A 24,682-nucleotide genomic window follows, 5' to 3' on the forward strand; every position below is an offset into this window, starting at 1 on the left:
GAAGGAAGGATGCTGTTGGCAAACATGCGCAAGGCTTCCTCAGACCTCCGACTTGCCAGGCAAATTTGGAAGCAAATGGAGTGCGTGCAGCAAATTGCCCGGCTCCTTGCTTTGCTTTTGTAACTTTGTACTTTTTTGTAACTTTGCTTTTGTGCCATGACGGCTCACTGCTCCGGGGGACAACGCGAAATCTTGGTTCCCTCTCTAGACGTGAGGCAGGGCGAGCCCTACAGCAAGAGCAGCACCTACCGGGACCAGCACTACCACAGGGGCTACCACCCCAACCTGGCCACCAGCCCCCCCGGGCAGGAAAGGTGAGGGGGTGCTCGGGCTGTGGCTCGTCCCTTCACACAAACCAGCGGGTTTGTGGCCGGTCCCAAAATCTCCAGCACCAAGAGCGTCTCCTTTTGCTCCCTCCTGCAGGTCCCAGAGCTACGACGTGTACAAGGAGGGCTCCAGGCGGTCGTGGGCAGGGGGAGAGGCCATCGGCCAGCACCAAGAGGTAACCCCAGGATGGGCAGGGATGGGGGGGAAGGCTGGGGGCTCTCCCAGGGATTTCGGGAGCCATCCTGTGCTCTTCCTCCAGCTGGGAGAGGATGAGGAGAAAAGGGCTGCTTTGCTATGTTACTCTTGCTGCTAAACGTTTTATCTGGAGGTTATTAGGATTTATGAAATCTGTCTGCTGGGCTGGTGAATCTAGGATGCTGAAGGGCTTGAGCTGTTAGGACAGCAATCAGCTGTGCTCCCGCGGGTCCAGCCACCCTGGGTGAGTGGTGGAGCCCCTAGTTTCTCAGCCAGGTTTGTGTCTTCTCCCCTCCAGCCCAGCCTGCTCCTGCAGTACCGCGAGTCGGGGCTCAGCTCCAGTGGCTACGAGCTCAGCCAGTACATCCGCGACGGAGCCGATTACTGCGACACCGCGTTTTCGGAGAGCTGGAGCCCAGCGCAGGGAGGTGAGGACACGTCAACAAATGGCTGCTGTCGGGAGGTTTGCTGTCCTGTGGCGTGGGCCTTTGCTGGAGGTGATCCTGCTGGGTGCGAGGAGCTGCCACCCATTTGTCTTCTGCTTTAGGCGACGGTCCCTGTATGGGGGGCCACTGGAACGTTGCTCGAGTTGAGGGGCCAGGAAGGGAGCTGGTCACCTCACCGTGGAGGTGGTGATGTGGGGTCAGGGTGGGGGGACTCACGCTGGCTTGTGTCATTGCAGGGGGGCCCTCGGTGTCCAGCCTGGCACCCCCCAAGTTCTCGCTGCCGCACAGGGCGGTGTGCTTCGGGGCTGGAGGGCAGCTGGTGCTGGTGTGTCCCCACAGCCCTGCTGAGGGGCAGCGGCCCCTGGTCAAGCTGCACAGCCTGGAGGTACGCCCCAGCTCCCAAATCCACCTGCGGTTCCCTCCCTGGAGCTGCCCCTTCCACCCCATTACTCACCCAAGCAGCCTCCTCAGCGGCCTTCCCGACCCCCTGCTCCATCTCGTCTCCAGCCCTCGTGGCCTCCTGGGCCTCGTTGTGCCAGCCCGTACCTGGGCATCGCTCTCAGCCTTTGGACCCATCTCCTGCTCCTTTGGCTCCACAACCCTCGTGTTGTCCATGGCCTGCTCACAGCGATCCCCTTCCCTTGGGGTGGACGTGCTCCGTACCTCTCTGAGGGACAGATCTGCCTACCTTTCTGAGGTCCTCCTATACGGAGGCCATACCCATCCTCTGAGTCCACCACAACACTTCCCTCTCCTTTCTTGCCTCCCAGAGGAGGCAGGTGCCATCTCAAGGACCATCCTGGCCATAGGGCCTCACATGATAGTTTAGTGTTCATGCTGTGGGGTTACCTTAACAAGGCACAGAGGATGGGTTCACCGGCACTGGTAAACCCTGGGCCAAGGCACTGACTTTCAGCTAGCCCAGTGGGAGCTGGCCTCCTTACTGGAGCCCAGCTGCTGAATTTGTTGCTCTTTTTTAGGTAATCCTTCACGGCACGAAAGAGCAGGAGGAGCTGCAGGCCTTCCCAGGGCCCCTGGCCAGGTATGGACTTGGTGGATCCTAGAGCCACATCCTGTGCTGGCACAAGCCCAAGGCAGGCTCCAGAGCCCCCCTGGTTTTGGGAGGTGATGTGTGCAAGGGCTGAGTCTGGGTTGGGATGGGGATCCTGTCCCCTCCATGTAGTGTTGGTTGGTTTGTGTCATGGCAAGTGGCTTTTCTGAATGCCCACGGGGTGGGGGTTTGGTGTGGTTTGTATGTCTGACCTTACTTTGTGTTCATGCCCCAACAAACTGAGTTTTGGGTCATCCTTTGGACTTCTGTGGTTTACTCTTCCCTAAGTTTGTTGTTGTTGTTGTTGTTGTTTGTTTGTTTGTTTGTTTTTCCCCTTTGAGGCCATTGATATTCAACCTAATACTCAACTTCTTGCGGTGTGAGCCTGGGAATGAATCTTAGCGTGTTGCACCAGGCAATTCTCCTGGTCACACCAGCAAGCAAAAGGAGAAAAAACTTTTACTGAGCAAAAGCTGCAGGTGCTCAGCAACTGGGTGGAAGATCTGGAGGTCCCTCTCCTCTGGCTGATGTTCCCCATGTCTCTCAGCCACCCCTTCCATACGACTGTCAGATTTTTCTCTTTGTAAGACAGAGTAGCACTGCCTGGTTTGCACACAGCTTAAAGGTTCTGCCTCTGTCAGACCCTAAGGGTTTATATGGTCACAGCCGTGTCTTTTGCCCTGCACTGTGGCAGTTAATCAAATAAAAGATACTGCCTGTATGTGTGCCTGCTCCTACAGCCCTGGACATCCACGTCTGTGACAGCATTGCACCGAGGAGCAGTGGGGGATCTTTCTGGGTAGATTGGGGAACAAGCTATTAGTAGGGAAGAGGGTGTGAGATGCCTTCAGCACCCCTGAAACACAGAAACTTGCAAAAAGTCATCAAAATGACCAAATTTGTTAAGCATTTTTGAGCTTAGTGGGGTCAATGCAGTATGTTTCTTTGACTGCTTAGGATCTTCTCTTTTCTGTCTCTTGCTTCTTTGAATCTTTGGCATCCCTGTCAGTGAACCTGGGGGCGCTTTGATTCTTAATGATGTCCTAGATTGCTTTCCCTTGGGTTTCTTTTGATGCCTTTGTTTGCTGCCGTAGGGAAGATCTGCACAAGGTAGATGTGATGACATTTTGCCAGCAGAAGATAGCCACAAGCTGTGATCTTTCAACACAAAGAGGCAGAGATTCAGCTCTTCTCTGGAAACTCCTGGTCCTCCTCTGCCGGCAGAACGGGGTAGGTGCTGACCCTTTTGATCTTTGTGGTGAGACAAGTGAGAACCTTTATGTGTCTCTTGATCCAGTGGCTGCTTTAGGGGAAGGTTAAAACCATCCCATCCCCAATTTGCTGTCAATCACTGTGGTACTGCCTGGGTATTTGGAGCAAAACCCTTCTGCATTGCTTCTTGTCCTTGTGAACCACCAGCAGCCCAATGCAATGGCAGCTCTATTGCGAGGAGATGAATCCCTTAATCCAACGAAATCTACCACATCTAGCCTGTGGCTGCTTTTTGGAAGTGGGTGAACGAGATCTTCAGAGCTGTGATGGTCTTGGGAGTGGTGCTGGCTTCTTTACCCCCCCAGCTGCATGCTGGTGGCCAAGGCTGGTCTTGCTGGGAAGAGTGCACGGGCACTGAGCTGGAAGTGGCGTTGGGCAGCCTCCACAGGCCTTGTTCCTCCATTCCCCACCTTCCCTTCCACAGTCCATGGTGGGCTCAGACGTGGCTGAGCTGTTGATGCAGGACCGCAGGCGCCAGGAGAAGTACAAGAGGCAAAACCCCATGGAGAACCCAACCAGCCTGGCGGAGGACGAGTGGCGCCAGCCGGGGACGCTGGACCTCATTACGGGAGAGGTCCCTCCCGTGGTGGAGACGCAGGCGCAGATAGTGGAGAAGTTCACCAAGCTCCTCTACTACGGCAGAAAGAAAGTGAGTCGTGAGCAGGACCCGGGATGTAGGGGGGACTTTTTTGTTGGTCCCGTTGGCCTCTCCAGGCAGGTTTGAAGGGCGGTCAGGACGTATCTTGTGGTTGCAGGATTGGCTCTTCAAGTTGTGTTTGTACAATAGTTGTCATCGTTGTGGTAGTCAGAAAGCTAAATAGGGCTTCGTGAATACTTTTTGGAAGGTATTAGTTGAACCTCAGGGACTATGTCGGGTGTTTCTCTGAGGTGGGTGAGCAGAGGAGGAGGGCAGGGAACCGAAGTGAGCGCGGACCCCTTACCCCTCTGCCTTGGCTGCAGGATGCCCTGCTCTGGGCCATGAGAAACCAGCTGTGGGGCCATGCCCTCTTCCTCTCCAGCAAGATGGACCCGCGGACCTACAGCTGGGTGCTCGCAGGGTAAGTGGGGGAGTTCAAGCAAGGTGAGCTGCTGGCGATGGGCTTTGTGAGCAGGTATCCCCCTGGGTGCCCACAGCCCTGAGGCACTGAAACAGAGGACCTTTCAGAGGAGCCAAAGGGGAGAGGAGAGCGCCTGTCCAGGTGGGGCTGAGTCCTTCAGGCTTCCTGACGGGCAGCAGAAACCAAACGGGGGGCCGGGAAGCAGAAGGAAAACTGTTCCCCAGAGACGCTGGGGGGATTTGTTCCAAGGGCTTGGCTTTGCTCTAGCTGCAGGTGGGCAAAGGCTGGGGTAGGGGTAGCTGAGCCATCTCTGCCAGCATCCAGCCCAGGCTGAGCTGTTCATCCTACTCGTGTGAGCATTTTCTGGTGGAATTAATATACTTAGGCTGGATTGGGTTGATCCCTTCAGGGAGGGTTAAGCAAAAATTTTCTCTCGCGCATCCCGAATCCTTTTAAGAAGGTTTTATCCAGCATTGTCCTTGAGACTCGCCTGCTCCGGAGGCAGCACAGCTCACCAGCCTGGTGGGGCTTGCTCTCCTTTCTGCCTTGCCTTCAGCAGCAAAACAAAGCCTCCCAGGACACTGCTTTGCTGCAGCCTCTGGGACGTGCCCTAGGGGGTGTGTGAGAGTTTTGGGGTGCCGGCACAGCATCCCCATCTCTGCTGTCTCCTCACAGGTTCACCAGCACACTGGCCACCAATGATCCGCTGCAGACCTTCTTCCAGCTCATGTCGGGAAGGATCCCACAGGTGGCACAGGTCCGTGAGCCTGTCCTGGCCTGTGCTGTCACCCACTGGGGACACCTGCCTGGTGGTGACCGCCTCATCTCACCTGGGCTTTCCTCTCCCTCCAGAGCTGCGGGGATGCCAAGTGGGGAGACTGGAGGCCCCACCTGGCCGTGCTGCTGTCCAACAAGGTGGGAGACATGGAGCTGAACCACCGGGCCATCATCACCATGGGGGACAGCCTGGGTGAGCTGAGGCCTCGATGCTACGTGCACCCCTTTCTGGGAGCTGCTCAGTTAGCTGCTCTTCTGGAGACGCCTGGGATTTTCAGGCGAGCTTGAAGGCCTTCAAAGCAGCACCGAGCTGGTGTTGCTTGCTTGCCAGGGCTGAGTATCTGTCTGCCTTCCCCCAGCTGGCCGGGGAGCCGTGGAGGCAGCTCACTTCTGCTACCTGATGGCAGATATTCCTTTTGGTTACTTCGGGGCGAAGGCAGACCGCATGGCGCTGCTGGGCAGCAGCCACCGGTGAGTCAGCCCGGTCCCACCATAGCTTCTTCTCCCCTCTCTTCCTCATCCCCGGGATCTCTCCCACAAAACCGAAGCCTGTTTGGGGGGGATTTTATTGCCCTTAATGCCAGCTGTGCTCTGGGCCCCTCCAGCTGCAGGCTGGCACCGTGGCAGAGCTGCGGCCCCACAGTTTGGGATGGAGAACCTCGTTCCTATGCCCTGAGCACCCCTCTCCCCTCTGCCCCACAGGCAGGCCTTTGCCCAGTTCGCCAGCACGGAGGCCATCCAGCGCATGGAAATCTTTGAGTATTGCCAGCAGCTGCGGCAGCCCAAATCCTTCCTGCTCCCCTTCCAGGTAGTGAGGGCAAGCAAGCACGGATGCTGCTCAGACTGGCCCTAAGGCATCCCATAAGCATCCCCCGGCCCTGCTGGAGCTGAGGGCAGGGGCTGCTCTGCACAACTTGGTCCCTTGCTGTTTGTTGGGGTTGATGGTGGGGCTGCGGTGGCCAAGGGGCTGCTCCAAGGCAGGGTTTTGGGTTTTGGGGACTGGCGGGTGTGAGCATCCCCTCGCTCCTGCCCTATGACCACTGCTCTCTCAAGGTGTACAAGCTCCTCTACGCCTCTCGCCTGGCTGACCATGGGCTCCCAGCCCAGGCCCTGACCTACTGTGAGCACATCGCCACCGTGCTCCTGGGACAGGATCCAGCCAGCCACCCCGTCCTGGCCCGGCAGCTGGTGAAGGTGAGTCTTGTGTCCCTGCTGCGCAGATCCCGGGTGGGGGCATCGCTGGGGTTCCTGCCAAGTCTGGGACTTCACCTGGGTGCCCGCACACATCGACGGTATCACCTGCCGAACAGCGATGGAGTTGTTTAGAGGCCAAGGGTGCTTTCTGTTGTAGAGGTTTTGAACTTTTAAATAGCCCAGACTGTTAGATTTGCTTTTGAGAAGCCACAATCCACAGGGTGCTTGACGTTTCCTCCCCAGCACATCATCTCATGGTTGAATTTTCTGGTTGGGGACTCTTCTGGGCTGGCCGTGGATGGGAGCATGTCCCTGCTTGCAGCTCAGAGCTTCTTCCCTGCAAAACCATGGTCTCATGCTCATGGTGAGCTGGGAGGTGCCTATGGCACATATGAGGTGCTGGTGCTTGCACATCACCCCTTTTTGGTGACAGTGTTGCAGCTTGAACCAGAAATCCCCCATCCCATGCTGGGGTACAATGCACGTCAGTGTCCCATGTCCCCAGGGGCAGGTTGCACATCTTCCCGTGGCAGTCCTCTGCAGGGTGCAGGGTGAGATGGGGAGAATGGGGGTGCAGGATGCTGAAGGAATGGCATCCAGCCCCAAAACTCGGCATTGTGCATCACACCCCCCTCACACACAATTGTCGAAACCTATTTACTGTCTAACAGCCTCTCAGATCTGCGGTTCTGCTGGGGATAATGCTTCTCCTGGGAGAAAACACTTTCATCTGAAAAACCAGTGCATTCGTAGACACTCTTGTCTTTGATGTTTTAGACTGTGTTACAAATTATGATACACATTAGTGTTTGATTAAGACTTCCCCTCTTTTGAAGCTGGGGACGATATACAACCAGGTGCTGGTTCATTAATATTGGATCAAAGTGCACATTAGCTTTTGGATTAAACATTCCCCCCGTTTAGGAGTAATCATGCTTATAATTTCCTCTTTCCTGCAATTGATTTAGGATGAGCACACGTGTGTTTGCACAAAGCCGGGATGGTGGGGTCCAGCCAGCCGTGCTGGGTGGCTCCACGGCTGGTCCCTGTCCCCAGGACGGGTCCCATCTCGCTGTCACCTGGTGGTGGTGGGAGCTGGGTTTGTGCTGGTTTAGGCTCCGTTTCTAACATCTTTGGGATTAGGAAGAAGCAGACGATGTGGACTTGGTGCAGAGGGGGGATGCTGAGGTCTGCAGGGTGGCCCTTGGGGAGGCAGCCTTCGAAAGAGCATAAATCAGTGCCAGGCGGGGAAATGGAGCTGGGAGAGAGCTCAACAAGTCCCCAGACAGAGGGTCGATAACAGTAAGAACAGACTGGACGAAGAGCTGTGCTTTGGCTGTTGTTTCCCCTCGACCTTCTGTCTTGAAACTGGATCCAGGTCTAAGCAGGAGTCCCGGGTCATTCAGACGGCTTTGGCTGGGGTGGCATGGACCCTACTTGTGCTGGAGAAACAAAATATGCAGCAGCAATGCTGCAGAGAGGGACCTGGGGGAGACAGCGGAGCACGGAAAAAATATTGAGCAGTAAAATGATAACAGGATGCTGCTGGAAAAAAAAAAAAAAAAAAGAAAAAGAAAAAAAAGCCAATGTTATCATGTTATTCTGGGCTGTGAGAGCAAGAATGGCATGTGTGAGACAAGGAGGTGATAATCCCCCATGCTCAGGGGTCTCAGCTGGGGCACTGTGCCCCATTTTGGATGCTGTGCTCAGGGACAGTGCCAGATTGCAGCCAGTGATGAAGAGAAGAGCTCGGGTGATAAGAGGTGGAGGGGAAAATGACCTCAGGGTTATTTTCTGCAGGCAAGATAAGCTGGCGGAGGAAGGGGGCATGAGGGGATGTGATAAGGGTTCTCCAGTGTGCAGGAGGTTGATTTTAGGGGCTGGTGCCTGGCCATCCCTGCAGCATTTGCAGAGCAAGAATCAAGAGGCTTAGCTTGCAGTGGGGCAGATTTCACCTAGATATCAGGAAAATCCCCGTTGTCCCTGTCTCTGCAGCTGGCCGAGCGGCTGAAGCTCTGTGACCCGCTGCTGCTGGAGATGCCCGAGCAGGACCAGGCGCTGGAACCAGAGTGGCTGCTGCAGCTCCGAGCACAATGCCAGCACTGGGAGGTGAGGAGCAGCCCTGGGGTGCTCCCGGTCTCATCTCTTCTGGTGGTTTTGTGTCCCTCTGGCTTCCCCTTCTGCCTGCTCGCAGCGGGGCACAGAGCCATGGGGGTGTCGGTATGGGGGTCTCCTTTAACTGAGCTTGTGCTTTGCTTCACACTGGCTGCACGGTGTCCTTGGGCTTTGCCCTGTGCCCCCCTGTCCTCCTCTTTGTCACGTTTGTCCTCTGGCTCCCTGCAGGCAGAGGACAACCTCCCTCCAGAGGTGGCACCGACCCAGCCGGAGCTCTCCTGGGCTGCTGCGTCCACCCCAGGTACCAAAGGTTGCCTGCCTAATTACCTCACTGGGCCTAATTATCTCTGTGGGTGGGGAGGGTGCTGGTGGCACACATCTGTTGGGCATCCCATCGAGGAGAAGCCCAGCCGGGTGGCTCCTTGGTGGTGCCCCACGGCCACCTCCATCAGGAGGATGCTCGCTCCTGGCTGCCTGCTCGTACCCAGTTTTCTGGCGCCGAGGAGTGGCGGCGGAGACGCCAGCACTGATGGGTAGAGGATGAAGGCTGGAGCAGACAGGATAAAACAAGACAGATTTCTCCGAGCCATTTCTTCCTATCAGCTTTCCCTGCTGCTGCCAAATTCCCCTTCAAGGAGCTCTCCCAGGCAGTAAAAAGGATCATCAATCCTGATTGCCTCCTGCTGCTATCAGGGCTGAGGCTATGATCGTCCCTCTCTGAAAAAAAAAATACATCGCAGGTATGATGGGATGGCTTCTCCGAGCCCGTGGCTGCCGCTGCTTGCTTACTTTCCTTATGCCCAGCACTTTGCTTCATCGAGAAGGTTGTCCAGAACCAACCTTGGGACGGGACGCTGCCTGGTTGTTCCTCATCAATGGACCGGTGTGCAGGGAAAGCTGGCTTGATGCTGAATTCATCCATCCTGCAAAGAAAAAGCCTGGATGAAGCCTGTTTGGATGCAGAGGATTTGGCCCAGCGACCCAGTCCAAGGGCTGACCACAAAGTGTCCTCCCAAGTGCCATGCTGGGATGGGCATGGGCACAGCAGCCTTCCTGTGGCTTCCTCCTGGGCTTTCTCCAGCTGAATGTGGAGCCGAGTATCGGTGGTGCACTGGTCCCTTCTCCTTGCTGCAAGCATCTCCAGGCAGGTGCAGAGCCTCAAGCAGGCCGGGAGCGGTGCCAGCAGGCCAAGTGAAGGACTTGGTAGAGCCTCATCCAAGAAGAAGTGTGGTCCTTCCCCTGGCGGGGTCTGGCTCCTGCCTGGTGGCATCTCAGGGTGATGGGAGAGAAGATGCTCTGTGAAGAGCACATTTCTGCCCAGAGACACAGAGCTGGAGCAAGCGGTGTGCAGGAGGGACACGCGCCGTGGGGCATCCCTGGGACACGTGTCTAACATCAGGCAGAGCATCGCCTGCATGTGCTAAATAAAACCAACCCTCGCCACCTCCTCAGCCTTCCCTTCAAACAAAAACCCACCCTCGAACAAATCTGCCTGAAGCAAGAAGCTCCCCCACGTGTGAGGCTGCAGCTGGAGAGCTGTGGGTCTTCACTCCCACTTGGGTTTGCAGCAAGAGGGGAAATAAAAGGCTCGGGGCCCCAGATTGCTTTCAGCTGCTGGGCACGTGTTGCTTGCTCCTGGCCTCTACTTCGACAGTGTTCTTCTGGGCTTGTTTGCAACCTCAGGCAGGTTCCCAGGAGGTTTTCCACCATCAGTCACAGCCCACCTTCCTTGGAGCCTCTTGCTCCGTGCCCTGCCTCCTTCCTCACCCACGTGTGGTCCCTGGGGTCCTTCCTCACCCTCGCAGCTCCTGCTGATGTATAATGGAGAAGGAGAAAACCCAGTGCAACAGCCCGATGGAATTGCAAACACTGGTCTGAGCTCTCGGATGTGTTTTGCAGGTGGAGAGCCTGACCACGAGCTGCCCCCGAGTGATGGCTACCAGCAGGAGCTGTGGCACCAGCCTGTCCCCCCTGTGCCACCACAGGGACCCAGTCCCCACCAGGACGTGTCCATCCAGCCCCTGGCACCTGCTGAAGTTGCAGTGTTGGGCACGGGACCGGCCACCTCTCCAGGAGGGCTTTCCTCTGAGCCCTCTCCACAGGAGGTGCCACCAGCAGGTAGGCACCAGCCTGGCTTTTCTGCAGAAATGCCTGTCCCCAAGTCGTGGCAGTCAAGTGGGGTGTCCGTTTGGGAAAATACGGAAATGTCACCATGCACCCAAGCAGTTTCCACCAGGACCATCACCTTGGTCATGTGGGTTGTCCTTCCTGCGAGGCATTGTCCAAAGCAGCAAGGGACTTAAAAGACTTTCAACAGATGGGGCAGGAGCTTCCTGGGCTCAGCACTGACCATGTCTTCTCCTCTGCTCCTTAGGAGATGCTGGAGAGCCCCAAGACACCCATGGGGTGCAGAAGCAGCCGTCCCTGCCAGCAGAGCCAGTGAGTTGGGGCGAGCGGTCAAACTGCAGTGCTTGGTGTCGAGATGGGGACGTGGGACTCACTGATTCCTCTCCTTCCACACATTCATTTCCGTACCACACATCACGGTGCCACCCGTCCCCTTAGGGAGAGCTGAGGGGTCATGGCAGCCCTCTCCAGCATCCTCCATCCCAAATCTGGGGCACCTGGCAGCACCTTCCCACCTGCCCGAAGGGACACAACAGGTCCCCAGGGGACATTAACCATCAAGTCTGGTGTGGTGGTGGCCCCAGGCTGCTCTGGTCACACTTGGTGCTCCGCAAGCACCATGTTACAGACCAGGTGGTCTCCGATGCCAGCAGGGGTTAAGCGCGAGGGCTCGCTCGGTCTCGGAGAGCTCGACCATCTCCCAGGAGGAAGGCAGCCAGCCGTCTTCAGACAGCGCAGCCGAGGAGCCAGCGGCAGAGGTGACGCCGGGTGAGGACAAGGTAAGCGAGCTGTAGCTGACGGGAAGTGTGGCTGTACTGTGCCTGGCTGCCTCTCCCAGCTGTGCCTTGGACAAAATGTCTGTCTGGGTGTCAGCAGTACAAGGGGGAGCTGCAGGCACTGTCCTGCTCCCATCCGTTGGGCTTGTAGCAGCCTCACCTGCTTGCCACTTTGACCATGAAACCTGTGCTTGCCAGAGCTCTGGATTCAGGTGGTTTGGCTGGTTTCGGTCGAAGCCCACTACAGAAGCCTCTCCCAAAGCCACGTCTGCTGCAGACTGCCCCACACCAGAACCACAGGTAGGAGGGACACAGGTGCAGCTATGAGGATGGGTGGTGCATTGCTCCCTGCATCCCTCCCCTCCACCCTTCAATCCTAGAAGTGAATCCTTTATTGAAAATAACTGTAAATACATGAAGCATTATTGCTCTGGGAGGTGCCCCAAGCTCTGGGCAATCTCCCCAAAGACTGCTCACTCCAGCCAGCTGCCTTATAGCCCCCATAGTGGCTCTTCAGGGGGTGCAGGCTGGCACCCCAAACCGGAACGTGCAGGGCAAAGGCCTTCTCCACACACAGAGCCCCAGATGGGTGGATGTGTTTCAGGAACGGATGTCGCCATCCCCACCTGATGCTGCTCCTGCAGCTGGGATGAGTCCTTCAGCCTCCCCATTGCCTCCCTCCAGATACCCCGGTAAGTGTGGCATGGGGCATCTCTGCCCCCTCCCTTTGGGAAGCTGCTCCTTTTGTTTCTTTAAGTGTGTTTTTGAGTTGCATGCCCCAGAATCACCAAAAAGTGAAATCTCTTTGTTGCTACTGCAGTGTCCATTGACATGAAAGGCCCGTGGGATGTGGACAGTCACAAGGCTGGAGAGCAGGTGAGGGGAAGTGGGCGTAGTGGTGTCCAGCCACCCCTCTGCTTGGGGCAGCTCTGAAGTCGGGGTTGACTGGTGTCTCTCCCTTCACCCACTGCAGCCTGGCTCCAAGCAACCACCGCTGGGGACAATCCCGCTTTTCAACCCTGCTGAGATCTCCCAGGTGAGAGCCTCCTTCTGGGCTGCTGCTCAACCAGGCGGGGGGGCAGCACCCTGACTTTTGGGCATAACAGAGGCGAGATTGTGGCCAGCCATCACACCTGTTTTGGGGGGCAGTGGGGACAAACCATGAATGTCTCTTCCTGTGCTTCCCCAGCTCACCGCCGCCCGACCCAGCCAGCCCAGGCTGCTCTCCCAGCGCCGCTACCCCAACCCTTTGTGAGTGGAGGGGGCAATGCATGTGTATGGCTGCGAGAAACCAACAGCAGTTTGTGGAAAGCTTTGATATAAAATGGTGTTTGTGGTTTCTTTATTTATTTTTTTTGGCGGGGAGGGATGGGGGGGCAAGAGCGGATGACACAAAGTGTCTGGCTCCCCCCAGCTTCTGCCTGTAGGTTCTGAGGGTGTTGGGGGGTGTTTCTGTCATAAAATGGTGGGGGTGTTGGGGGTGATTCTGTCATCTGGGGGTGATAAAATGTTGGGGGAGGGAGGTTGAGGGGGTGTTTCTGTCATAAAATCTTAGGTATGGCGGTTTTGGGGGGTGTTTTTGTCATAAAATGTTGGGGGTGCAGGTGTTGTGGGTTTTTCTGTCATAAAAGCTTATGTGTGGTGCTTTTGGGGGGAGTTTCTGTCATAAAATGTTAGATATGGCAGTTTTGGGGGCTGTTTCTGTCATAAAATATTGGGGAGAGGGTTTTGGGGGAGTTTCTGTCATAAAAGGTTAGTTTTTTTTTTGGGGGGGGGTGTTTCTGTCATAAAATGTTAGGTACGGGTTTTTTGGGGGGTGTTTCTGTCATAAAATGATATTTTTTTGGGGGGGAGGTTTCTGTCATAAAATGTTGGGGGTGCATATTTTGTGGGCTGTTTCTGTCATAAAATGTTAGGCATGAGGGTTTTGGGGGGTGTTTCAGTCATAAAATGTTACCCTGGCAACCGTTACCATGGGTTATACCAGGGCACCCGTTACTATGGAACCGTTACCATGGCAACCATTACCACTGTAACTGTTACCATGGAAACTGTTACTATGGCAACCGTTACCATCCATCTCCTTTTCAAGGCCAATAGGGCCTGGGTCAAAAGGCACGTCCAGGTTACCAGGAGATGTAACAGCAAAAGCCTTCGATGGCTGTAGCAGCAGAGGGGCCGATGGCGTAGCAGTGGGATCAGTAAAGGAGCCCGCAGCTCCCTCATTGTCTGGCAAACCACACGTTTCTGACTGTGGTCCCACAGGGCTCTTTAAGGCCTCAGAGACTGCTCGCCAGGTGCCGAGCAATTCCGGCACTACCTTGTCGTTTTTCGTAGCAGTCCCACACCTTAACCTCCATTTGGTCCCATATTTCAGGATCATAAACTGTCCGATTGTTAGTAAGGAGAATAAGGCTACCAGGACAGTCTTTGTTTCTAAGGACGTATGATTTCCCATACTGCGCAACTGCTTACCAGCGAGAGGCAGTTGTGTGCGCGGGTCCGCTTCTCTCAGCTTGAGCTTCTTCCCAGCTCCGGTGCGCCCATTTCCAGTGACTGTCAGTACGAGCTTCTCTGAGCAGTTTGTTGAGTGTGGCCGAACCTATCTTCATGAGGCGATCAGTGTGCCTGTTCCTGTCCTGGTCTCCGTTCTGCTAGCCTGTTCCTTTTCATTCCTTCTTTCTCCTTTATTGATGACATAACTTCATCATATCGAGTTGCCTTTTTTTATCTCGAGGACAGGCTCTCCTCTTATGCCCTTCTCCCCACAGCAGTCCTTTTCAAAACAACTTTTCATTGGTCAAACAACTTTGCATATAACAGCAACGGCAAACAGCCAGAAACTTCCATGCCTTAACGGCTGGAGAACAAGAAACCAGCTGGAGAACAAGCAACCCTGAGACTGCATGGAGTCTCCTGAATCACCCTTCCTTTGTTCCCTTTATATTCCTGATGGCCTCATCGTTAAGAGTCTGATGTCACCATCAACCACGGGGCTTTCCGACCCCCATGGCCACACTCCCAAATCTTCCCCTTCTTTATTAATAGCAACCACTTTCTCGACACGAATTACCGACACGAATTACTCCATATATAACAAAATGTTGGGGGTGCGGCTTTTTGAAGTGTTTCTGACACTACAAACGTTAGGTGTGGGGTTTTGAGTATTTTGAGTAGCTGTTTCTGTCCAACCGTTGGGGGTGCGTGTTTCTGTCGCAGGATGCTGGGGGTGTCTCTACAAAATGGCGCCCGGGGGAGAGTAGTCTGAATTGGGTTGTGGGGCCGTGCCCCACCCCACCCATTGGACTCAGCGCGCCGGCCGTGAGTCTGTCTCAAGGCGCCGCGGGGCCACGAGCATCCGCCGGGGCGGAGGGAGGCCGAGGGGGCTTCCCCGCCCCCGCTTCTCCTGCCCAGGCCGGCCCTGCGCGGCGCCCCCCCTTGCTGGTGGCTCACCCGCCCGCGCGGGCGGGGCCCTGCTGGGGCCGCGGGCGGCCCTTCCCTCAGACCTTCCCCGAGGCGGGGCCGGCGGGTGACGGGCACCCCGTGGGTGGCCTCGGCGGTGAGCTTCCCCCGGACGGCACCATTGGTGCCAGGAGGGTATATAAAGCCCCGCGCTGCGGCTGCCTTTAGGTCAGGGCGAGATGCCCAGCGTGCACCGCGCCGCATGCTAATGAGGGCACGCCCCTTTCCCGGCGAGCGGGGGGCTCGCAGTGCCGTGGGGCGCTGCCGGCTGCTGGGCACCGCCAGCGAGCCCTGTGGGGCCGGCACCCACCCGTGACCGGCTGTGGGGTATCGCTGCTCTCCTAAAACCCACAAAACCCACCAGGAGTGACACAAACCCAAGCACACCTGGCTCTGCCTCCGCCAGGGCCCCCTGCACCTCAGGTCTGCCTTACGGGGCAGAAGTGACCCGATGCTGGGATGGACCCCACACGTGTGTGGACCCCACAGGGGGCCCTGGGATGGGTGCTCGTAGGGCAGCCCTGCTGTGAGGTCCGTACCCCGCCTGCTTTGTGGCACTAAGCACTTTTTGCTGCCTTCCCCCCCCTTTTGGGTTGGTTTAAATGGGCTGAGCAGTAGGCAATGCTCACCTGGAGCCTTAAACATCCTACACCTTCTTGGGATTGTGTGTCATGGCCCTCAGGAAACCTCTTTTTTTGGGGGAGAAAAGTGATCTTGTGTAAGATGGCACAGGTGCAAATATCTGGTATTTCTGCAAGGCGGAGGTGCTAAAATAACGCGCTGTGCTTGCAGCGGCAGGCAGGGAGCAGGCAGCACTGGGGGCAAGCAAGCTGCGGGCAGCCTGAGCGGAGGAGAAGTGAGGGTGGTGGTGGAGGGGGAATGAATGGCAGGTCTCTTCCCTGCCGAGGGATGAGGGTGGCAAGCAGTTTCTGCCTGAGCAGACACGGAGACTCCTGCGTGTTGGCAGAGAAACAGAATGAAATTTGAAATGTCAGGGGAAATATTTTTAGAAAGAAGTTTTATGGTCTTGAGCTCGCTCCTCGGGTTTTTAGTTTCAAACTCCTTTCTTGATACCCCTGGGGTTGTAAGGAGGCAGGCAGCGAGGTGTTATTGAGGCAGGTGAGGCAGCTCAGCCACACGTGGGGAGGGGCAGTGGGAATTTGCTCACTTGCTTCTAGCTTGGTGTGCTGTTTGGTCTCAGTAGCACGGGGGAATGGAGATCAGGAGTCATGAAAAAGTTCAGAGGGTGAATCTGCATTGTCTGGTGTGTGTGAACCCTGTGTCAGGTTTCAGTCAAAGGGCTTAAAAAACGTCGAGGCTGTGGCTGGTGTTGGTGGCTCCTTGCAGCAGGGAGGGCTGGGCTCTGGGTGAGAAGTGATTTCCCATTAGTGTCTTGCTGTGGAAATGTAGAGGCAGGCCAGCTGTCTGCTTGGGCTAGGAGGCTGGGAGAGATTTTCTTGTGTGCTGCTTTGGGTGCTTCAGAGGTAGCGAGAACATCTCTGTGCTGGGGACAAAGCCCTGTGGCCTGCAGGACCATGCTGCTCAGCTCAGCAAGGCTGGAGACAGAGGATCCATTTGTCCCATGTTGTGCACTTAGGGGTGCACCGCAGTGATTCTCTGAGGTGCTAGGCCAGCCTTTGAGAAGAAATAGGGGATTCCCCAGGGCTTGCAGCTACACTAAATATCCTGGGGAATCGGGGCATCTGATTGTCTACAGAGGGGCACCTCAACTGGGAAGTTTGCCTGTGAGTTGCTTGCTTATGGCCTCCTGATGAACTTGAGGTAAACTGGGACTAAGGCTCTCTTTTTCTTCCCCATCCTCTCCTAGGAGCCCTGGAAATGCATTAACCTGACGCTAAGTGTTACTCTGACTGATAGCAGCAATTAGGGCCTGTAATCTGAGATCGGGTGTTTGCTACGTGCAGTGCTGTAATTGCTGCCTGGGGGAGCTCCCGTTAAATGCCCTGAGCTGGGATGCTCTGGGAGTGCTGGGATGCTCCTCGATGCCACTGGCTTGCAGAGGGAGGTGTGTGTGTGCCAGGCTCTGAGGATGCAGGGCTCTGTCGCTGGCTGCTTCCCCTCAGCCTTGCTGTGTCTCCACACTGGCTGCCTGCTTAGGAAGGCCCTTGGGGACAAAAAGAGGGCAGCTGAAGATGTCTTTCATTCAGGCCGTGCTCAGAAATGGATCCACATCTCTGTCATTGCCATAGGAGCTGTCCAGAGGAATTGTTTCCTGACAGAATTGTGCTGCACAGCGTGGCAGTAGGTGTGCGCACAACACTGCTAGAGGGACGAGGAGGGCTGGTGATGTCTCCCGCTACTGATTTACAGACCCAAAGGTCTTTAAATTTCTCAGTGAAAATGGCTGGAAGCTGAACCAGGCTGCAAATGCTTTCTGCTGGCATTAAGGTGACTGGCTGCATGGTTCCAGCCACGACTTGGGTATTCAGGAGGTAACAGTGCAGCCGGGGGGTGCTGGAAACCCGTCAGCAGCCTGCGATGGGGTGAAAGAGCTCTCAAACGGGTCACTGGCATACGGAGTTCCTTGAAGGTTAGTGAGGGCACATACTCTCTGTGCCTGTGACAGGTGAGTATGGATGGACTGCTTTTGGGGCAGCTCCAGTTCCCACTGAGCTGGAGCTAGCTGTGCCCAAAACACTGATTTATTTAGGAATTAGGCTGGTGAGATGTTCCTTCCTCGTTTTCCCCGCTGCACAGAGGAGGCACCGCGGTGCCCAGCTTGTGCTTCTGGCATCTTCTGCCCAGCTGCTTTTAGTCTCACGTGTGTCCCGCTGGGTATAGCAAGGCCACAGTCATTTAGAACTGTTATTTATTAAAAGAAGTGCTGGGTGGTGACCCTGTCTCTGTCCCTTCAGCTCCTGGTGACATCTGTGATGCAGCTGGTCTTAAGAGGTCACTCATTTTCCCCCACTTAATGATCTGCTGTAGAAAGCTTGCTTTCATTGCTTGCTCGGATGTCAATGGGACATGAATATTAATGAAACCTCGGTTGTCCTGTGGTGCTGGCTGTCACGGCCGCAGAGGGCTCGTTTGGAGCTGCTGGGCAGTGCGGGGAACTCCGTGATGGAGCTATAATAAAGTGTTCATGAACTCTGCTCCAAGGTGCTGCTCAGGACTTTGAACTTGCGGGCTCCTGGCACAGCGCAATGAGGTGGCTTGGCTGCTTCTCCAGGCTCTTGCGTAGCAGTGTGAACATTAACAGGAAGGGGACTCACTGGGACACTGCTGATACTGCTGGTAGAGGAGAGCTTGTTGTTGCAACTTCAGGTGGCAAATGTGTTGGTTAGTGAAAGTCAACGTCCTCCAGGGCCCTGAGATGGGAGCAGGGGAGGGCAGACACGACACAACATCTATTGCAATGGCTTCTTTTTGCTGGGATCGCCTCAAGGAATGAGATGACTGCCTGATGTCTGTGACGTGCACGAGGCAGGAACATAATTTTGAGTCTGGGAAATGGGATTTTGCTGTGTTACTGAGGGAAAGTCCCTTCCAACATCTGTTACCCTACGTGGAAAAGTTGGATGCCAACTGAGATTTCATAGATAAAATAGTTTTTGTTTTGTTTTGTTTTTAATTAAGTATTTTACATACTAATCTGGCAAATGTCATATAGGCATTTCACTGTGCCTTTCAACAGTGCTTATTTAATATATGCCTTGAATAGCTGCAAAATTGCTTGTCAAAAGTCTACCTTGGAGAGATGACCCCAAATCAAGGTCTCTTGCTCTGAACTCTTATGGGTCTCCATACTGAGAGCCCAGGGTCAAGCTGCTTGGCCTAGGTGGCTGGTAACTCTTATTTTCTTATCTGTGGAAGAGCTTCAACCTGCTGCAGTCCTGGAGAAAGGAGACCACGGGGAGCAAAGCAGCACTTGCTTGCCCTGCTTTCAGGTAGAGCAATCTTATTCCTCTGTTGGCTGGGTTGTTCCCTGCCCACAGTGATCAGGGGAACCCCTCTGCAGGGGTTTTTGGCAGATCAGGGCCTTGGGATCTTGCTGGAATCTTGTCACAGTAATGGACATCCACCTTCAACACCTTCACATGCCTGCACCTGTAGAAATTTCCCTTTAGTTGACCAGGTCTGTGCACCATGCTACACAGAGGGATTGTTCCAAACTCCTCTGATCTAAAGGAGCATCACCTTCCCTTCTGTGTCCTGTCAGGTGTGGCACAGCTGTGCTCATTTATGTTTAAAAACGGTGCGTGTTGGCCACCAAGCTGTGGCTGCTGCAGGCTGTCATGTCCTAACAGCACAGAAAGCCTTTGGTACCCAAATATGCACGCATTCACTGTGAAATGAGGGACATTCACTATGGTAGGAAGCCCAATGGGTTGCCTTGGGGAGAACTGCAAGATGGTTTCATACCTGCTCATCTTTGCTCAGAAACACTGGAGATACCCAGCCCTCTAATGAGGGCAGGAAAGACTGACCTACAAAATCCTCTGTGAGCCTGTGTCCATGCACCAGCGTTTCCATGGAGTATAATCCATGTGAGTAGGGAGCAGGAGGGCCTCCTGCACCTGCAGGACCTGAGGGACCTATGCCACTGCTCTTGGAGATCTTAAGTACTGAATATCATCTTGAGGCAGTAAATTATCTTCACAGAGGGAGAAAAAAAGGCCAAAAAAGTTTCGTAGAAGCCTTTGACAGTGTAGGGTAAAAGCATCACCTTTCTTGACATGTTTGTCATGCGAGGAGATTGTATCTGGTGGTAAGATGAAGAGAAGTTGCATGCTGTCTGGTGTTAATTACAAAGGGAAAAACACATGAAAATCAAGCGAAATTGAATCCCACTGCATTTGATATTCCCAGAGTTGAAGGCCTCAGTGCATCTCATTAGTTTAAAACCCCCTGATGGAGAGAACTCGGCTTCGAACAGGAAATTGATATGACATTGAAACCTGGGAGAGGATTAGCCGCCCGCCTGTGAACTTGTCCAAAGGAGTTTAACATGTAAATGTTCCAACAGAGCAGCTCCCTGTGAGAAGGCATGCCAGTTAATTAAGGCCCCCGGGACTGCATGGTTGCAATGAGGGAGGGATGAGGTCTGTGCATGCGGAAAGACCTGCTGCTGTTTGCTCTCTGTGGTAAAAACACTCCGTGGGTTATACAGACAGACCCGGAGCTTTGTGTCTGAGGGCTCTCCCGGTGGAAGAGATGCTTTGATGTAGCTCTCAGACGACTTTGTGGGCGCTGGGTTAGGATTGTGCCCAGCAGGATGTGGTGTTCAGTGACTTCTGGGGCTAACGTGGTGGCCCTTTTGAAGGAGGTATCTGCAGGGGGTGTGTGATGGGGAGCAGAACCTAGATGTTGCCTACAGGTTACTTGGGGACTGGCTTTTGTGCCAAAGACACTGATTCAATTTCTGGACTTCTCAGAGATGCTGAGGGCCTAGAGGTCTGCGAATCTGATGTCTGTGTGCCGAAACATCCCATTGCTGTGACCCACCATCATTGCTCTGAAGGTATGAAAGCTGCAACTGCACCAAAGCAACGTCCTCACTACTTGCAGAAAGCTTAAGCTCTTTTTTCATTGCTTGAGCTGATGAGAGAGATTTGCCAGGGAATGAAGACCATCAGATACGCCACACTTCTCAATTTATGCCTGTGATCAATCTGCTTTGGGCCCTGCTGGGTTTTCCCTTCTGATGCAGTGTTTTGTAACTGCTGTGTGTGGAGAGAGAGCCATTTCCCATTTTCTCTTGTGATCACCAGCCGTGCTGCGTGCAGTCTTAAGGCAAGGTGCTAATGGTGAAGAATCCAAGGCTCAGTGGCACACCAGGCTTTTCAGTGGCATTTTGCTCTTTTTGAAAACAAAATGTGTTCCTGGGCTGACTGCAACCTGGGCCAGGTACCATTTGGAGGCCATACCAACATCTTTGCGCTTCTCTTGTGTTTGGAGGGCAATTTTGAGTTGAAACATTGCTGTCACCCAGGCAGGAGTTCTGGAAAGAGGGCTGGTGGTGATGTGGGCTCTGAAAACCTGCGGGAATCTGGCTGTCAGCACGATGCCTCTCTTGGACAGAGCCCCCTGCCCAAGGGGCCAGGGGCTGCCAACCTGTGCACCCCTCCAGCACGGGCCTGCTCAGGGGTTTATAAACCCATGCTGCTGGAAGCTAGAGAAGTGTACTGGGAGAAGACCTCCATGTTCCACCTTCTGTTAAGCTCCTTCCATCAGCACCATGCTTGGCTGCTGTTGGAGGTGGGATGCTGAATTAGAGGGACCTGTGGTCTCTTGGCTCACGGCTGTGGTGAATAGCCAGAGGGGTGGGTGGCCATAGCAGCTGCCCAAAGGAAGACCCTCCTTTTGGGAGGCTGTGATCACAAGAGCCAGTTTGGTTCTTACTGAAGGCCTGTTCCTGCTTGAGGGACTTCTGATAACCACGCATGCCTGTGCAGGGCAGGGAATTAAACAGTAAGTAGGATTAATAAAAGCATATCAAAATATGTAAACATATGTATCTCATCTCTTTGATAATGAAGGAGCGGTTAATAAGTATTTGCAATCAACGTTCCTACGTGAAAGCGTTCTCTGAAAGCAGCTCTGAGACTCTCAAGCAACCCATTTATTTCCATCACTTTAACAGCCTGTTTCCTCGAGGCAGTTGAAATGACTTGCCTGAAGAGCTATCTCCCCATCTTGCCTCCTCCCCACCTAGACAGCCTCCATTTTCTAGGCCTCAGCTTGGCCTCTGGCTCCCGGCCATGTTCTGAGGTGCTGGGACAGATCCCGAGCCTTGTGTTGGCTGGGCTCCTGCTCTGCTGGGGTGTCAGCAGGGCAGGTGGGCGGCTGGGGGTGATGGTGAGAACCTGGATCATAATTACTCATGGGGACATCCCTACCCAAAAGGCAGCACGGGCAGGGAGTCGGGAGCTGCCTCGATGCATGGCCTGGGGGCATGTCCCTTGGGAACAGGCGCACTGGTCGGAAGAGCTCTCGTTGTGGCAGTTTTTGAGCAGGGCTCCTCTTTTGCCATCTTGCTGAAGCAGCTCCTCCTGCTCAAGTGTCCTGAGGACTTGTAGGACACTTTTTCTCAGTCACCCAGTTGCTAATGCCTGTGCCTGTTTCTTTCAGTGCCTTGATGATCTGTCATATACATCCTGGTTCTTCTCTGGGGGGAGGGAGAGGTGCAGGTCCCCGACTGCTTCCAGGACACGTGGCCAGCACATAGGTATGGATGGCCTGGCTAAGGTACGACAGGTGATGGGCGAAAGATTCAATTTCCAGGGCTCTTCCCCACAGACTTCTCATGCCGGTTTTGGTGCTCTCTGTGCTGCTGCTTTGCATTCCCCTAAGGCCACAGGAGCCCCTCAGCTTGTGGTGTTCCCCTGGTTCCTGCGGTTGTTCCCCATCCGTTTCTCTGAGGATATGTTTGGGCTCTGCTTTGTGGGATAACTGATGGGACTGTCAGGCCTGTTGTCCCAACAACCCGAGAAGATAAATGGTCCAACACGTGCAGCAGCCTTCGCCGGTCCTGCAGGCCCAGAAGGAACCAGCGCCGTGACAGATGGGCTGACGAGCAGCGCTGACACAACTGGGGCAGCATCAATGTCAGAGGGTGAGAACTGCATCCCTCTCCCTTCCTCTTGGCACCCCAGCGCCTCTGGGCCAGACGGCCGCCACTTATCAGCACCTCCTCGCGTTATTGATGTAAGCTGGCAGCATGAGAGCCTCATCTAGGAGGAAGACACTAGTCATGGTCCTAACGTTTCTCCGTGGAGTTACCATCTGTCCTCTCCTCGGATGCTGCTGCCAGGGCGGTGTGGGAACATATCCGATAGTGTCAGTTACGTTTCTGGTTGGACTCTGCTCTGCTCCCTTCTCAGCATACTGTGGCGCTCCTTTTCCTCCAAAAAAAAAAAAGCGAGCTTCATATATCTGCACATGTATATGCGTATTTTTAGAGAATTCTAACTTTGTGCTCTGCGGCTTGGCACCTCTGCCCGTGCTCTACCTCGTGCAGCCTCAGCACTGCTTGCTTCTCCTCTCTGTGACATGGGACAGGTTAGTTGTTCCTGCCTGGGGCCCTGGAGCCACTGCAGGTGGTGCAGGGTAAGGTCTCTGAGCATGCTCCAGGCTCAAAGCACCTGCCCCAGGCAAAGCCATGTCACAAACTGCTCCGGGAGACAGTTGTGGTGGTGTCTGTGGCCCACCAGGCCTACGTCACCTGTGAGCCTTCTTGCAGGGAGAAAGACACGAGGGGTTCTGGTGACCTGTAATGATAAATGTTGATGGGAGAGGTGGGGAAAGGAGGCAAAGCAATGGATTGGACCATACAAAATGGCTGCTTTGCATGAGTGATGGGGTCGCTGTATGAGAAATGCTTGCCCAAACTGGTGTGGCTAAAGCAGCCTGTCAGTGTCTCTTTCTTCTCTCCTCAGTCACCCCAGGAGCCCTCCTTGGGTAGCTGTTACACAAAGCTGGTGGCCATCACACAGGGAGCTCCCAAAGAGCAGAAGCTTTGTGTGTCTAAGTTTTACAAAATAGCCATGGTCTGGGGGTTTTGGGAGGTAAGAATCTTGGTTTTGTATGGAAAAACGTGAAAAAAAATACACGTGACTGTGTGAATTTGTGATGCTGGCTGCTTTGTGGAGGGCTGGCAGAGAAAATGCAATTCACTTCCTATGGAGCTTGCTCAAAAGCCATTTGCACAAAGCAGTCTTGGAGACCGTTCACACCAACGCATTAATGCAAGTGTGATTTGTTCTCTAGCACAGCAGCCTTTGGGGTCCGGCTGTACTCATTAAAAGGACCTTGTTGTTCCTCCTAGTGAGGAGCAAACCCCTCAGGAATCTGTGTGAGATCCCAGACTGGCTCTTTGGGATCCCATTCCTGAGCTGTCCGTGTGCCACCACGTGCCCACCACCTGTCCTGCTGATGAGCACGTAATGCTGGCAGTGCTGGTGCCACAGCAGCCTGCTGCTCGCCTTGGGGCATATGGAGTGGCTGGGCGGGGAGGAGGGATGCTTGCAAAATGCCACGGCTAAAGCTGTTTGTTGGGGATTGTGCTAGTGTGACCACATGACTTTCTCCTTTTGTGAATGGGTGAGGAAAATTTGGCAAGACTGCTGCAAATGAATCTTTTGAGCGTCCTGGAGCTGTGCGCCTCGAGCCACGAGCCAGCTTTACTGTGAAAAATCCATTAGCCATGAGCAAAACTGCTTCTGGGCTCAGCATTCAGTACCTGTTACGGGCTGAATTAGTCCTTAATTTCTGTCCCTGACAGTTAAAATGACTCAGACGTTTTTTTCGTGAGACTGGGTATTGCTTCTGACTACATACCCTGTAGCCATGGCTCTACTGCCTATTAAATTGGTCTCAGAAACCCAGTGACCGTCTTGTCTGCAGGTCAGGGTAGGCTGGTGCTGTCACCTGCATGTTGCTACGTGGCTAGAAGAGCTGCTTTGCTATAGGAAAGCAAATGCCGAGACACTTTTTAGGACTCGATGGCTGCAGGTTTAACAAGATCAATACCACCTCTGCAAAAGATTACATGGTATACTAGGCAGCAAATAGACCACTTCTGCTGGATTTGGAAGCCATTTATAGAGTCTATTAGGGATGCTAAGGTAGAAGGGATGTATCCGGAGTGAATTGCAGAGATGCAGTAACTCACTCCCACGTTAAGGGTTTTGCAGTCTATTAAATAATAGAACTAAAGGCAAAATAAATGAGAATTTCTGTAAGAAGCTTTACCTGCAGCCTCAGCAGCAGCAATGGCAGAGCTGGGCTGTTGCAGCCGTCTGGCTCCTGCTGCTCCCTCTAGAAGGGCTAAAAACCTCCTACGGCCAAGTGAGTGGCCTGATTCTGCTCGAAGGCTGAACCTCCACCCTTACAGAAAGAACAGGGAAGAAAAGCACT

At 54.4% G+C, this 24,682-nt stretch overlaps 1 protein-coding gene across 3 annotated transcripts in view; it reads left to right on the forward strand.

Annotated features, from left to right (window-relative positions):
- The window catches only part of LOC311441046 (protein transport protein Sec16B-like), a gene marked incomplete at its 5' end in the record, with an annotated part of 36,495 nt that overhangs the window by 4,891 nt on the left and 6,922 nt on the right, over window positions 1-24,682 (forward strand). The window contains 24 exons of one of the 3 annotated variants that reach the window (XM_084528674.1): window positions 209-314; window positions 424-502; window positions 821-950; window positions 1,205-1,353; window positions 1,949-2,010; window positions 3,114-3,249; window positions 3,716-3,940; window positions 4,252-4,349; window positions 5,025-5,106; window positions 5,202-5,319; window positions 5,486-5,597; window positions 5,829-5,934; window positions 6,180-6,320; window positions 8,316-8,429; window positions 8,664-8,736; window positions 10,335-10,553; window positions 10,810-10,874; window positions 11,216-11,341; window positions 11,537-11,638; window positions 11,943-12,030; window positions 12,159-12,214; window positions 12,312-12,374; window positions 12,528-12,589; window positions 20,200-20,450. In XM_084528674.1, the coding sequence (XP_084384800.1) occupies window positions 209-314; window positions 424-502; window positions 821-950; window positions 1,205-1,353; window positions 1,949-2,010; window positions 3,114-3,249; window positions 3,716-3,940; window positions 4,252-4,349; window positions 5,025-5,106; window positions 5,202-5,319; window positions 5,486-5,597; window positions 5,829-5,934; window positions 6,180-6,320; window positions 8,316-8,429; window positions 8,664-8,736; window positions 10,335-10,553; window positions 10,810-10,874; window positions 11,216-11,341; window positions 11,537-11,638; window positions 11,943-12,030; window positions 12,159-12,214; window positions 12,312-12,374; window positions 12,528-12,589; window positions 20,200-20,341 (2,654 nt within the window). In that variant the 3' untranslated portion in view covers window positions 20,342-20,450. Of the gene's footprint in view, window positions 1-208; window positions 315-423; window positions 503-820; window positions 951-1,204; window positions 1,354-1,948; window positions 2,011-3,113; window positions 3,250-3,715; window positions 3,941-4,251; window positions 4,350-5,024; window positions 5,107-5,201; window positions 5,320-5,485; window positions 5,598-5,828; window positions 5,935-6,179; window positions 6,321-8,315; window positions 8,430-8,663; window positions 8,737-10,334; window positions 10,554-10,809; window positions 10,875-11,212; window positions 11,342-11,536; window positions 11,639-11,942; window positions 12,031-12,158; window positions 12,215-12,311; window positions 12,375-12,527; window positions 12,664-20,199; window positions 20,451-24,682 lie in introns of those variants that run through there. The other 2 variants (XM_084528675.1, XM_084528676.1) reach the window with 2 other exon arrangements.

Source organism: Aythya ferina (assembly GCF_964211825.1).
Source record: "Aythya ferina genome assembly, chromosome: 8".
In the NCBI taxonomy this organism is placed as follows: Eukaryota; Metazoa; Chordata; class Aves; order Anseriformes; family Anatidae; genus Aythya; species Aythya ferina.